This window comes from Panthera pardus, unplaced genomic scaffold (assembly GCF_024362965.1).
Source record: "Panthera pardus isolate Hobbes unplaced genomic scaffold, ASM2436296v1 HiC_scaffold_12, whole genome shotgun sequence".
Lineage (NCBI taxonomy): Eukaryota > Metazoa > Chordata > Mammalia > Carnivora > Felidae > Panthera > Panthera pardus.
Window position 1 is genome coordinate 65,883,834 of NW_026526677.1, and position 16,143 is coordinate 65,899,976.

At 38.6% G+C, this 16,143-nt stretch overlaps 1 protein-coding gene across 5 annotated transcripts in view; it reads right to left on the bottom strand.

Annotated features, from left to right (window-relative positions):
* PRCP (prolylcarboxypeptidase) overlaps positions 1–16,143 on the bottom strand; it is a 141,145-nt gene that overhangs the window by 95,043 nt on the left and 29,959 nt on the right. For all 5 annotated transcript variants that reach the window (XR_008421233.1, XR_008421231.1, XR_008421232.1 and 2 more), the window contains exon 3: positions 1,509–1,649. Coding sequence is in view for 2 of the 5 variants with exons in the window: in XM_019449953.2 (XP_019305498.1) it covers positions 1,509–1,649 (141 nt within the window). In the remaining 3 variants the exon portion in view is untranslated. The remainder of the gene's footprint in view (positions 1–1,508; positions 1,650–16,143) is intronic.

A 16,143-nucleotide genomic window follows, 5' to 3' on the forward strand; every position in this document is an offset into this window, starting at 1 on the left:
CTACACCCATTTAACAGGTAAAAAAACCAAGGCACAGAAGAAGAGACTGCCCAAAGTCACACAGCATAATGGCAAAACCAGAATTCAATCCTAACCAGTCTATCATTCTTGACCATTCTGCTACAGTCTCTTAATAAATGAACATCCAGAATATGTGATAGTGCAACCAGGACATTTTAGTATAAAGGGAGGTGTCTAGGGCTGGGAAAGGGCCAGGACGCTTCTAAGGATCTACATCTAGTCACTTCCCTGGAACTGTTCCTACACTGTGTAGCTCTTCCTTTCTGTCACTTCTAAGGTAAGCCTTAAATTATGCTGCCTGTCAGAGCAGTGGAGGCAAGAACATCTGCCTGTCTATAAGAGGAAAAAGAGCTGGGAAAAATAACTGGACATGAGAAGCTGCCCCATGGCCGTGGCATAAATGGGAAATCACACATGAGAAAGAGAAAAAGACAAAGCAGCCTCAGGTGTTTCACAGAATAACTAAGCAGGAATCTGATGGAAAATAAATCCTGATTTCACTTGTCACTGATGTAAGAGAAATAGACATCCTAGGACCTGAATTATTTGATTTCAACTAACATATTTAGACTCAACAGTCTTAAGGAAATATTGAAAAATGAGAAATGCAATAACATTATAATTGGGTCGATATCTTTGCTTTCAATTCAGTTTAGTTCAACAAACATTTACTAAGACCTCTTGAATACCAGGCACCGCGGCAGACATTGGCAATGGAGAAAATGTGATTCAGTCTTCAGTTTAAGGTAATTCACAGACTAACTTTTTGGTAGAAAATTGACATTTTCTAGTCATAGCGCTAGAACATAAAAAAAGGAAAATATCTTCCTTTCAAGTGTCCTTCTAAAGTAAATTTTGTTAATGGATTTAAGTGTTATTATAAAAGACAATAGAATGTATGGTCAGGAAAGCAAGCTAACATCTATAGTATTTTTTTATTCACAAATATAAGAAAAATAGTAGAACAGGAAAGCTAAACCAAAATATAGCTACAACTTTACCTCTGTCCATTCCTATTTGACAATCAAACTTGCATTTTGTTTTTCTTATTTGCACTGGCATTGTTTAGATTTTATTCATTCATTTAACAAATATTTATTGAGCACGTACTGTATGTCTAGCACAGTTCTTAGACTGAAAATACAATACTAAACAAAAAAACAAAAATTCATGCCCTCATGTTTATATCCTGGAGACCATAATCAAAACAAACAAAAACCAAAAAAATCTATATGCAATAATATTCCTATTCCCATGTCCCTCATATCCTTATTCACTCTAGAAATAAATTGGGATTAAAAAAAAAATCTAAGATTCAGTTGTCCAAAAATAGTATTTCACTCTTTTCATGAGTAATTCTTTAAGCTCTAAAGAGCTTCTTGATTAAGTACAGTAATATTTGGTCATATATACCGCAAAACATTTTTTTCTAGTTTGTCATAATAAAAGGCAAAGTGAGCATAGGAATTTCACAAATTTGCACATACCGTATTATTGCAAAACCAGACAATGTCCCCTTCATTACCAGTGTAGAAAAGTATTGATCCATCATCTTTCTTCCAGTGTTCATCAGCTAGTAAGTACCGCTGTTTAAAAGTTTTATCTGTAGTAAATCCAAAATGATCAACCTATGACAAAAACAAAGCAGACAAATTTCAGAGGAAAGTAAATGAGATCAACAAAAAAGTAATTAAACTTATTCTTCCATTAAAACCGAACTAAGCTACAAAAATATTCACAAAACTTTTTAAACTTCATTTGATTTTAATTACAAGGGCACGTGGGTAGCTTAGTAGGTTAAACATCTGACTTTGGCTCATGTCATGATCTCACAGTACATGAGTTCAAGCCCTGTGTCAGGCTCTGTGCAAACAGCTCGGAGCCTGGAGCCTACAGCCTGCTTCAGATTCTGTGTCTCCCTCTCTCTCTGCCCCTCCCCTATTCGTGCATTGTCTCTCTCAAAAATAAATAAATGTTAAAAAATTTTTTTAATTGATTTTAATTGCAGTAGTAATATTGGCACTGTTATTTTGAAGTTACTTTCTTTATATTGTAAAATAAAACAATGTTTGGGGTGTCTGGCTGGCTCAGCTGGTAGACAGCGTGTGACTCTTAATCCCAGGGTTGTGAGTTCAAGACCCACGCTGGGTGTGGAGCCTACCTAAACACAACAACAACAATAAAACAATGTTATTGGTACTCAAGATTCTCAGTGATAACAGAAAAGATAAAAGATAACAATTATAAAATCAAGGAGTTACTTAAAAACACAGTATGGTAAAACTGAAGTGGAAATAGAGATACGAATTCATTAAATTTTTAAAATACAGATATCCCTTATGTTTTGAATTTTCATTATCCAAACTTCAATATCAAAATTCAAGGATTAAACAGACCACTGAAAAGGTCTATAAACACTGTCACCCCAGTAACAACTGACATTCCAAGAACTAGGATTTTGGTGTTTAATACCATTCCACACTAAAAGGAACTAGGGCTTGTCAGTGAAGTGGCTGACTAACATTTTGGGACAAGGAAGCTAAATGATAAACCTATACATCTTGCTGTGCATGGAAGCAAGGAAGTGCTCAAAAATTAATGCAGCGATGTCTAACAGATATAGGAACCAACTACAAGGGACTATATTATTGGCTTGTTTTAACAAACTGAACATAAAACAAATTGAACATATAAAGAATAATGATTGTAGCTGATTGAAGCATTCAATTCACAAAAATCTACTAGTTCAGATGGATATCAAAAAGGAAACAAATATATATGGTCATATGCCACCATTTAAGGTATTTATTAAACCAACTCCTAATTTAGAAATTGGGAATACAAAAAAGAACTCAATATTTAACCTGAGTTTCCAACAGAATTGTGTTTCAAGGTACCAAATAGTCCCAGTTAATGAAAAAGACCTCTGTTTAATTAAATGTCAGCTAATGCAGAAGGAATGACAGAATTAGAAAAATGACAGTTTTGCAAACCCTTATGAAGTTACTGATTCAGGCAAGAATTACCACATGGTGTTAAAAACATTAGGAGAATAAATGACAGGGAAATGAAGATTCATCTTAGTGCCAGAGTAATATCATGGAGAGTGCTCTCTTGTCACCAGGGCAAAATGGAACTTTACAATGGAAGAATCAGGCTGCCATCACCTCAATCTAGTGATGAAAATTAGCATCACTAACAGTGGGGCAGGCATAGAGTATGCACCTCCTCACATGGTACAACACAAAGCAAACTTCACCTATGATAAAATCGTGCCCAAAATGTTCAACTTGTATCTTTTTCCAGCCTTTAGATCTAATTTCTTATGGATCTAATTTCCTGTTTCCAGGAAATACACAGTGTAGAACAACAAGCTAAAGGCACTCTGAATAAGCAGTTGGACAAATCCAAATGTGCGATAAGACAATGGTAAGGCAATGTCATGATAAATAAAATAGATTAAACAAAATTTAAGGAACAAAATAACCAGATGCAATGCATGATTCCAGATTGTATCCTAGTTTGAACAAATGATACAAATGATAATTAGGACAATTAGGTTAATGTGAATATGGACTAGGTATTAGAAGAATCTGATAACTTATTAATTTTGTTAGGGGTGATCATATTGTTGTGGCTGCATAAGTAAATGTTTTTACTTTTTACACCTGTATATCGAAGGATTTAGAGATAGAATGTCATGCTGTCTGCAATTTACTTGAAAATATTTCAACACAAAAAAAGTAAGATGAATTTAAAGGAAGAAATTTTAATCTATACTGAAAGAGACAAAATACACACTGAGACTTTAAAACGTGTATAAAACGTGTCAAAAATGATAAAAATGACATAATAATTTCAAGCTTAAAATGAACTTTAGGGGTGCCTGGGTGGCTCAGTCGGCTCAGGTCATGATCTCACGGTTCATGAATTCAAGCCCTGCATTGGGCTCTGTGCTAACAGCACAGCCTGGAGCCTGCTTCAGGTTCTGTGTATCTCTCTCTCTCTATTCTTCCCCCACTTGCACTCTCTCTTTCTCTCAAAAATAAATAAACATTAAAAAAAATGAACTTTAGGGGGTGCCTGAGTGGCTCAGTCGGTTGAGCTCCCGACTTCGGCTCAGGTCATGATCTCACAGTTTGTGGCTTCGAGCCCCGCATCAGGCTCTGTGCTGACAGCTCAGAGCCTGGAGCCTGCTTCAGATTCTGTGTCTCCCTCTCTCTCTGCCCCTCCCCTGCTTGCACTCTGTCTCTCTCTCTCTCTCAAAAATAAATAAAACTTTTTAAAAAAAGGTTTTTTTTAAGTGAACTTTAAATTTTGGGGATTTTTTTAACCTTTCACTTACTAAACTCACCATTTAAAATATAATTATCAAATCCTACAACATGGTAAGATTCATGCGCAATCTACCTGAATTTACAGTGTTATCCCACAGTACAGAGGCCCACTGAGCCTTTAGGATCATAGGGCCAGAGGCAACTGGGTAGCTCAGTGGGTTAAGCATTCGACTTTTGATTTGGGCTCAGGTCATGATCTCATGACTCATGAGTTCGAGCCCTATGGGCTCTGCGTTGACAGTGTGGAGCTGGCTCGGGATTCTCAATCTCTCCCTCTCTGCCCCCCCTCCATGCACATGCACTCTCTCTCTCTCTCTCTCTCTCTCTAAATTAATTAATTAATTAATTAATTAATTAATTAACTTTAAAAAAAAGGATCACGGAGATGAATTTCTCTAGTACTTGGGAGACACAGAAGTGAAAATGCTGCATCTGGTCTGAGGCAGACCCAGTGATCCAGAGCTGCTCCAGCCTGTCCAGCCTAAACCAGGCTCTGCAAGACTTCTGTAGGCCATTCTAAAACAGATGGGACTCCATAACCCAGCTCCATCTATACACACATACCTACTTCACATTCATACCAGAGGTCCCAAAAGGCAAGTTTCTCAAAACTGCACTAAATTGCATACCTCCTGATGTCCATGATCATTGCTATATATAGTCCTAATACATAAGCTATTCTAATCTAAAGATGGCCTCCCTCAGGAAAATAAACAGTTTGTATAGAACAGGTTTATAATAATGATGTCCATGTGCTAAAAACCAGTAGCATTATATATGTTAATTCAACATATATAATCAATCACTCATTCAACCAGCATCTATTGAATGGCCAAGTTCTCATTCTGGACCAAGAAGTAAGTTAAGCAATGGGATAAAGTGTTGGCTGAGCCACAACTTAAACTGAGGCTTAAACTTAAAATTAGGCTGAGCCCTAATTTAAACTAGGGGCGCCTGGATGGCTCAGTCGGTTAAGTGTCCGACTTCGGCTCAGGTCATGAGCTCACAGCCTGTGGGTTCAAGCCCTGCATCGGGTTCTGTGCTGACAGCACAGCCTGGAGCCTGCTTCAGATTCTGTGTCTCCCTCTCTCTCCCCCTCTTCCACTTGTCCTCTGTCTCTCTCTTTCTCTCAAAAAAAATAAACATTAAGAAAATTAAAAACAAATAAACTAATTCAACTATACCCACTCAGCCTAAAAATAAAAGAGAGCAAGAGAAACAGACAATGGAGGGAAGATAGACAAGTGATTCCACTTGCCTCCATTCAGTAAGTATAGCGCTCCTCCATGTGAGGTCCCTACAAGTCAGCATCAGCATCACCTGGGAATCTGTTAAAAATGCAAATGCTCTGGCTAAATCCCAGAACTACTGAATCAGAAATTGTGGATGGTAGAACCCAGTAGTCTGTGTTTTAACAAGCCCTCCAAGTGATTCAGGTGTACAGCTGAAGTTTTAACAACGACTAAGTTAGCCTAAGCCACAAAATGGAACATGAATCTGCTATTCCTTCTCTTGACCTAGGTTTCAGAATACCTCTAATACTGTAAACATCTCACCCTTCTGAATGAGATTCTGGTGTTTAAAGATGTGCATTACCACCCAACATGGTCCCCAAATACAAGCCAACGTCATCATTTGAAGCTCAAAAGGAAAAACCATCATCTGTTTCACCAAAGAAGAAAAGACTGGCTGTGCTGGACTTAAAGAAAGTAGGTACATGTCTCTCTAACAAGACACCTTACCATGGGATTCTCAAAGATTATTCTGCTTCTTGTAAAATGAGATATTGTTGTACCCTTAAAAAGTAGCCCACAAAAAACCGTATTTCAATAATCCAGTCTAAAGGTTTCAAATTTGAAACCATGTAGAATTACAAGGGCCACAAAAACTTGAGAACCAGAGAAAGCCAACTTCCATGTGTGACCACTGTCTGGCCACTACTGCTGTGAGCAATTCATCCCTAACCATTTAGATTAGGAAGAAAAGGGAAGAACTCAGGTAGAGAAAGCAGCTTTGCAAATTAATAGACCTAAACTTGAATCTCTACTGTGAGGCCTCAGGCAAGTCACTTAACCTTTCTGAGCCCAGTATCTTCCTATATAAAATAAGGATAACACAATTTAAAGGATTGCTGGAGTGCCTGGGTAGCTCGGTCAGTTAAGTGTCCAACTTTGGCTTATGTCATAATCTCACGGTTCATGGATCCGAGCCTTTGTTTTGGGCACTGTGCTGACAGCTCAGAGCCTGGAGCCTGCTTCGAGTTCTGTGTCTCCCTCTCTCACTGTTCCTCCCCCCGTTCACACTCTGTCTGTCTCTCAAATAAAGATTAAAAAAAAAAAATTATTTTAGGGGCACCTGGGTGGCTCAGTCGGTTAAGTGCCCAACTTCACTCAGGTCATGATCTCATGGTTCGTGGGTTCGAGCCCCACATCAGGCTCTGTGCTAACAGCTCAGAGCCTGGAGCCTGCTTCGGATTCTGTGTCTCCCTCTCTCTACCCCTCACTGGCTCACATTCTGTCTGTCTGTCTGTCTCTCTCTCAAAAGTAAATAAACATTAAAAAATTTAAAAACATAAAAATAAAATAAAATAAATTATTTTAATTAAAAAAAATAAATAAAATAAAATAAAGGATTGCTGTGATGATTAGAGAAAGTGTATCTAAAGTACCAGGTATAGTTTCTAATGTATAATAAGTACTTAATAATTGTTAGTTCTCCTCTCCATCCCATTTGGAAACCAATCCTAAGCATGGGGTACTTAGATGGGGTAAATAAGGGGGAGGGAAAGGATAAAGCTCTTCAGAAACAAAACAAAACAAAACAAAACTCTAAAGCTCTTCACTTAATTATAGGAAGTACCCTTGGAATGTTGAAATCTCCTATTTTTTTAGTGTTTCACCTAAATATTAAATAGCTAGAAACAGGCTATGAAATCCTGTTTGCAAAATATTAGTTTACACTTTTCTTGGCTTTTCCTAGCTTCAAGAATATCAACTTCAGGCTACAAAACTGTAGAATGTTTCCAATACCTAACAGCCCAGCACACTAGGGGCCGTGTGCCCTCTGCCGTTGAGAACTAGGATCCACATGCCACTTTGAGCTCTGCTCCTGAATAAAGAGATTTCATAAATCACAGCATGAAAGGGAACAAGGGCTTTAGAAATCATTTGATCTGTGTTCAACTGAAGAAACTGGGCTCAAAGAGGTCAAGTGACTTGACCAAGGTCACAAGTTGGAGGCAGAACTAGAGGTTTTAATTATTTTTGCAATTTGGTTTACTGAAATAACTAAAATAGATAATAGTGCTGTAAAAGCAACAAAGCATGAACTCAAAAAGCAAACACACCTCTAGTCACATACAGCAGTTCTTTCTAAAATGTGGTCCCAACAGTTTTCAAGAGATATTTCCCTCCACCTTGTAGATAAGAAAGAAATCCATAAGAATGTGGTGGCAAGAAGGAACAAAGAGAATATCCTTTAAGTAAAATTTATTGTGGCAAAAATAACTATTGGACTTTAAAACTGTTCAAAGAATAAAGTTCACATCCAGAAAAGCCTATTAGAACATTATACCTGTCACCAACAATTTGGGTGGCAATTTGGGGATGCAGGGGAGAAAGGAAAGTAAATCACACAGCACCAACTACGTCTCTGGCACCATGCTGGGGCTTTCTTTATACAGATCATATCACCATCTTCCCAATGGAGCTCTAGGGGCACTTTCATTACACCAGTCTTACAAAAAGGTCGCCGACACTCAGAGAGGTCAGAATACTCGCCCACGATAACATAACTAAAAAATAAAAATCAAATACAATTTTTTCATGTGTTTTTATCCCCTATCCAATCCTACCTCCAAAGAAACCCAGTCTGAATTTTTCACTGTAACATACTACTGCAGAGAGAGCTGACTACCAATGTCAACCTTAAGCAGGAGACACTATACTAGCTTTCTCCAAATTTGTAAAATGAAGGACATATTCTCCAGCCATTTACTAATGGTTAAAGTGAAGAATATGTGGAATATTGGTCTTTTCACCAGCCTGACTCAAAAATTGTTACTATTACTGTTTTTAACCCATTTAATTAGTCACTAATAAAAAACAAAATCACAGAGGTGCCTGGGTGGCTCAGTCAGTTAAGCATCAGACTCTTGATTTCAGCTCAGGTCATGATCTCATGATCGTGAGATCAAGCCTGGAGTCAGGCTCCGTGTGGAGCGTGAAGCCTGCTTGGGATTCTCTCTCTCCCTCTCCCTCTGCCTCTCTCTCTCTTTTTCAAAAAAATAAAATAAAAAATTTTTTAAAATTACACTAACTCTTATACAATAGCCTTTCATTTTAGAAAACATAGTACACAGTTTTATTTATGCATCCAGATATATGATCACAGCTAATTGAAATTTTACTAAAGGTATGAAAAGTATACTCAGAGATATACAGGACAAAAAAAAAAAAAAATGGACTCATACCTCCAATAAACAAAAGTACCTTAAAAGAGGGCTCTCTGGTTTCCAATTCTAATCCAAAGATGCTAAAATGAAATAAGACCCCCTTTCTTCCACTTGATGTGTATGTCCTGTATTAATTTTGGAACTGTGGCATTATATTGTTAGAGTTCCTAAATAGAGACACATTGTTTCTAGGCAAGGTTGATCTCCCCTGAAAGGGTAGACACCTTCATGTTGGAAGGACACAGGTTTTCAAAGAAGGAACCAAAATCTGGAAGGTAAGGCTTAGGCAGGCCATGGGTCTGTACCCGAAGAAGGCTGGATATCTACTAGAGGAATCCTACTAAGTTGTTATCCCTCATACAGCAGGTAGCCCAAGCTAAAACAAGATCAATATTCCATGAGGATATTGTGGTGATGACAAAGGAAATGGTCCAAGTCCCTCCAAGAGGAAGGTGAGTCTAAGAGACAGGATTGTCCTTCCCTTCCCACAGGGATGTTCTCTTCATTGCCATCCTTTGCAGGTCTAGTTTCCATTTTAAGAAGGAAAGTGGAAGTTTCCTCAGACATACCCTTCAAATGAAATCATCATTCTGTATAATAAGACACTGTTCTGCACACATCCTTCTGTGCATATTAACCAGGAGAGAGAATTGTATTCCCCCCTTCCATACTTTTTTGGTAACCTACTCCTAATCTTAAAAAGGAAACAATTAGAAATAAATTATTTAAAGAGAAAATGACATGGGGAGAAGTACAGAAAAGGGGTGATATGGGAGAGTCCACTGTACAAAAAAGACCATCCAGTCTCCTATATTCATAAATGGATAGTTAGAAAGGCAAGAACACAATAGCTACCACAGTGTACCTGTATAAGACAGATGCTTTAGTGACACCTGGGTGGCCCAGTTGGTTAAGCATCTGACTCTCAGTTTTGGCTGAGGTAATGATCTTGCAGTTCATGAGATCAAGCCCCACATCAGGATCTTCACCGAGAGTGCAGAGTCTGCTTGGGATTCTCTCTCTTCCTCTCTCTCTCTCTCTCTCCCTCCCTCCCTCCCTCCCCAGCTCATGCATCTCCTCCTCTCTCTCAAAATAAATAAATAAATATTTTTTAAAAAGACCAATACTTTAGGGGCACCTGAGTGGCTCAATTGGTTAAGTGTCTGACTTCAGTTCAGATCATAAACTCATGGTTCATGAGTTTTAGTCCTGGATTGGGCTCTGTGCTATCAGTGCAGAGCCCCCTTTGGATCCTCAGTCTATCTTTCTCTCTGCCACTCCCTGCATGTGTGCTCTCATTCTCTCTCTCTCTCAAAAATAAACATTAAAAAAGATATTTCATAAATTGTTTAATGTTTATTTTTGAGAGAGAGAGAAAGAGAGAGAGAGAGACAGAGTGTGAGCAGGGCAGGGGCATAGAAAGAGGGAGACACAGAATCCAAAGCAAGTTCCAGGCTCCGAGCTGTCAGCACAGAGCCCGACGCAGGGCTCAAACTCATGACCTGTGAGATCATGACCTGAGCCAAATTAGGACACTTAACTGACTGAGCCACCCAGGGGCCCCACTTAAAAAATATTTTTTTTAATAAATAATCATTAAATGAATATAGTTCAATTCTTCTAATCAGTGGTTCCTCACATTTTTATGTATGAAGCCCCCTTGTTAATGTTAGAATTTTCTTTTTTTTTTTTTTTTTTTCAACGTTTTTTATTTTTGGGACAGAGAGAGACAGAGCATGAACGGGGTAGGGTCAGAGAGAGAGGGAGGCACAGAATTGGAAGCAGGCTCCAGGCTCCGAGCCATCAGCCCAGAGCCTGACGCGGGGCTCGAACTCACGGACCGCGAGATCGTGACCTGGCTGAAGTCGGACGCTTAACCGACTGCGCCACCCAGGCGCCCCTAATGTTAGAATTTTCATACATGCTCTATTTAATAGTCACTGCTTGAGAAAATACACAGGAGAAGCTAATATAAATTTAATACTGGTATAAATGAATACACAACAGCATCTAATTACATTTGAAAAAACAGTATATGCTTGGCAAGAAAATGGATTCATGCACCCTCTCCAATAACTGCACAGTGCTCAGTTACTCCCTTTTCCTCTGACCAAGTACTGTATGCCTCAAGGGGGAAACACATTCTAAATTACCAAAATTCTACAAAAACAAAATACTCTCTGCTCTACTACTAAAACAGAGGTGGAGATATCCTGCCCTTGAAACACCTAAAACATTACAGTAAATCAAGAAACAACATGTTTTTGAAAATATGCTCCACATCACTCATCATCAGGGAAATACAAATCAAAACCACAATGAGATACCACCTCACACCAGTCAGGATGGCTAAAATTAACAACTCAGTCAACAACAGATGTTGGCGAGGATGTGGAGAAAGAGGATCTCTTTTGCACTGCTGGTGGGAATGCAAGCTGGTGCAGCCACTCTGGAAAACAGTGTGGAGGTCCCTCAAAAATTAAAAATAAAATTACCCTACATCCTAGCAATTGCACTACTAGGTATTTTTTTTAATTTTTTTAATGTTTATTTATTTTTGAGAGAGAGCACAAGCATGAGCAAAGGAGTGGCAGAGAGAGAGGGAGACAGCGAATCCAAAGCAGGCTCCAGGGCTGTCAGCACAGAGCCCAACATGGGGCTTGAACTCACGAACCACGAGATCATGACCTGAGCCAAAGTCGGATGCTTAACGGACTGAGCCACCCAGGCACCCCTGCACTACTAGATGTTTATCTAAAGGATACAGGAGTGCTGATTCAAAGGGCCATATGCATCCCAATGTTTATAGCAGCGCTATTGACAAAAGCCAAAATATGGAAAGAGCTCCAATGTCCATCAGCTGACAAATGAATAAAGAAGATGTGGTACACACACACACACACACACACACACACACACACACACTGGAATATTACTCAGCGATCAAAAAGAATGAAATCCTGCCATTTGCAACAACATGGATGGAACTAGAGTGTATTATGCTAAGCAAAATAAGTCACTGAGAGAAAGACAAATATCATATGATATCACTCATAGGAATTTAAGAAACAAAACAGATGAACATAAGGAAGGGAAGCAAAAATAATATAAAAACAGAGAGGGAAACAAACCATAAAAGACTATTAAATATAGAGAACAAACTGAGGGTTGCTGGCGGGGTGTTGGGTGCAGGAATGGGCTAAATGGGCAATGGGCATTTAAGGAGAGCACAAGCCTGGGTCTTATATGGAAGTGCTGAATCACTAAATTCTATCCCTGAAATCATTATTACACTATATGTTAACTAACTTGGATTTAAATTTTATTATTAAAAAATAATTTAAAAAAAATACTACTTACCTAAAAAGAACTCTAAGACTTTGAAGGGAAAAAAAAAAGAAACATGTTTTGTCAAAAAACAGTTAAGTGTTGGATCAGACAACGATTCTGGCATCATCTGTTGACTAACTTTGTGCAAGCACCAGATGATCATTAATCACATGATCAACTCCCAATGGCTTCAGGAAGCTTTGTACCACTAGAGTTACCTGGCCACAGCTTAAGCTCTCAAATTAGAAAGTATTACTGTGATTACTAAATACATACATTTTAGGAAATATTGCACAGTCAGAGGGCGCTGTTGTATAAGTAGTGGAGAGCCTATTAAGTTTTATGCACTAGATTCATAACATTTCAGATTAGATTTCAAGTCCAAACTCTTAAATGAGATATAGTGATGCCAATTATTTTAAAACTGTCTTTTATTTTATTTTTTTTTAATGTTTATTTTTGAGAGAGACAGAGCATAAGAGGGGGAGGGGGCAGAGAGAGGAGGCAGACACAGAATCCGAAGCAGGCTCCAGCTCCGAGCTATCAGTGCAGAGCCCAACGTGGGGCTCGAACCCTTGAACCATGAGATCATGAACTGAGACGAAGTCAGACGCTTAACTGACTGAGCCACTGAGGCACCCGAAATCTATCTTTTTAAAATAAAGATATAGTCACATAATTTAAATATGGCATTCATCATCCTTTTTAAAGTAAGGGTTCAAAAATTCATGCTTTTAAAAATCAGAATAGTGGTTACTCTTGTAGGGGGAAAGTGACTCTAAAAGAGAATAAGGGGATTCTAGAATTAGGATGGTGTGTCTTTCTATATGTATAAGATAATCAACAAAATAGACTTGTAAACATTTAAGATTTCCTCCAAGATACATGTATATGTATATATGTTTATATTTCTATTTCACTATAATCATAAGGAAATTATACTGTACTAAATCACATCTGTATTAGATTTTCTTTCATTCAAAAATATGTACTGAAGGGCACCTGGGTACGTCAGTTGGTTGAGCGTCCAACTCTTGATTTCAGCTCAGGTCAGGATCACAAGATCATGAGATCGAGTCCTGTGTCAGGCTCTATGCTGAGCAGGGAGCCTGCTTAGATTCTCTCTCCCTCTACCCCTTTCCACCACTTGTGCTTTCTCTCCCTCTGTAAAATAAAAAATAAATATATGTATTGAGTACTCACTAAATGATAGGCATTAAGGAAAGAGAACTAAGATACAATTCCATCTGTCAAGTTTTGAATCTAACAAAAGAGGTGAACATGCTAATAAACAATCACAGGATGGTGTAGTTAAGTTCTACAAAGGGCTATGGGAGCTCACAAGAGGTAGTTACCATCCTGCCTGAGGCAATCATGCAAGGCTTTACCAAAGAGGTAATATCCAAGCTTAACTCTGAAGAGTAACAAGATTTTTTCAGGTACAGAAGAAACAGAAGAGCATTTCAAGTAAAGCGAACAAGATAAGCTGTGCAGAACAAGCTTATTCAAGAACTGTTGTTGTTTTATGGCAGGAGGTATACAGTTTATGAGGGGAAGAAATGAGAGATCAGATTATATTCATCAGGCTGCTTCCAGATATAGCAATGAAAATCTTCCTATAAAGAGAAACTTACCTGAAATCTGAGCTTGCATCTCTAAACCAACATTGAATGAAACTGGTTCACTGGAAACAGCCTTAATGAGGCAGAGACTTTTGTCTGGTTTGTCCACTAAATGTCCAGGGACTTGTATAATGTCTAGCACATAAAAGAACATCAGTGAATATACAGAGAATGAATGATCGCATGCATACGTCCTAGCTCTGCTATTGGTGTAAAATTAGACCCAACGGGGCTTCAGAGAACAGCATGGTTCAAAGCAAAGAGAATGGAGATCAAAGTGCCCAAGAGTGAAGTTTGTGCAGGCTCATTTACTGCATGAGTCTACTATTGGCTTTGGAAGAGTTGCAGAACACTGTAAGTGGCTGTGCCTTTTGACCCAAGCATAAAATCTAAAACCAATTCACAATAGTTTAGCCTTATCCAGGATGCTGAGGACATAGGAACTGCATGCCCTCTGCTGAGAGTACAAACAGGAAGACAAAGAAGTATGAAATTAATATAGACAATAGAACAGCATCTGGGTGTAGGGGCAGGGGGAAAAACTAATAAGCATTCTTCCGAAGTATATAACCTAAAATATACCTGACCTTGTGACAAGGTTATAGCCACAATTTTCAGGACTGTAAAGAATTTAAAGGTGTGGTTCTCAGCCAGTGCACAGTTACCTAACCTGAATGAGTTTCATGTAAAATGTATATCATAACGGCTCATTCAGCAGCATACTGGTATTTGGTAAACCCAAATGTGCTACAAAATGTTGATCTGATCAATGTGTAAGATACACTTATTGAACAACAGAGTTTTATAAAGAAGGAAGAAACACATAAGAGGTATCATGGCCAAGAGCACATGATTAGACAAAACAGTTGAAACTATATATAAGGAGGCATATCATGATGCAGGGGGATTCTGAGGAGGCAAGGCAGAATGCGGTCAACAGCACAGATGGAGGGATTTGACTTGGACAGGAGGAAGAACCTCTCCTTCACTGAGAAACAGATGGCTGCAGGAGGAGTTACATTTCTAGGTGGAAAGGGAAGAAACTGAAGGGGTTCTAGCTAAAATGCCTGCTACACAGCAACTTAGTTTCTTAATCAGTGAAGTAGGGGACAGGGCATAGTGTTTCTTTTTTTTTTTTTTTTCAATATATGAAATTTATTGTCAAATTGGTTTCCATACAACACCCAGTGCTCATCCCAAAAGGTGCCCTCCTCAATACCCATCACCCACCCTCCCCTCCCTCCCACCCCCCATCAACCCTCAGTTTATTCTCAGTTTTTAAGAGTCTCTTATCCTTTGGCTCTCTCCCACTCTAACCTCTTTTTTTTTTTTTTTTCCTTCCCCTCCTCCATGGGTTTCTGTTAAGTTTCTCAGGATCCACATAAGAGTGAAAACATATGGTATCTGCCTTTCTCTGTATGGCTTATTTGGGCATAGTGTTTCAATGATTTGAAGACAGAGGTAAAAGTGTGACATGGAAGAAGGAACTGATGCTTAGGCCTCCTCAGGGTCCCTGAGGTGGAGGCTGAATTTGCAGGCATAGATAGCAATCTGCCTAGTTGTAGGTTTGCTTCAGCAGAGATCCACAACCCAGGAGTAGGAGTAGAGACATTTAACAGCTATATAAAACTAGGATGGGAATTCCATAAAGAAGCTGACAGAAGGACAGGGGTAAAAAGACCAGAGATCATCCCTGATCTCTACACAAACATGAATACCTAGAACCACGAGGTCCTCTACACCATAGACAAATGCTATCGAAATCCACTTGCTGACTTGAAAGGGAATCTAAACTCTGTTATATTTATTCCATTTCATGGAGTAAAAAATCTTGACAGAACTCATCTATGCAATTATGTATTTCAATGATAATCTTATAAAAGTTATATAATGCTGTATATTACCAAACAAAGCTTTACATGTTAATATTCTCCTGCTTTGTTAAATATAATATGATGTATTACCATCATTTTTCTTCCTTTATACTCTAGTGTTCTTTAAAAAATTTTTTCTAATGTTTATTCATTTTTGAGAGACAGAGAGCACAAACAGGGTTGGGGCAGAGAGAGAGGGAGACGCAGAATCCAAAGCAGGCTCCAGGCTCTGAGCTGTCAGCACAGAGCCTGAAGTGGGGCTCGAACCCACGAACCACCAGATCATGACCTGAGCCATAGTCAGATACTTAATTAACTGAGCCACCCAGGTGCCCCTATACTCTAGTGTTCTGAATGTTTCTGTACACACAAAATATTCTTCTGGTAGCACTGTTATAATCGTATACCATGCCAGAACTTCTGAAAGACGGAAGCTGGTATCTGCTATAGTGTAAAAAAATAAATATCCCAGCCCTACCCCTAAAAAGGCAAAACCATGCTTTCCA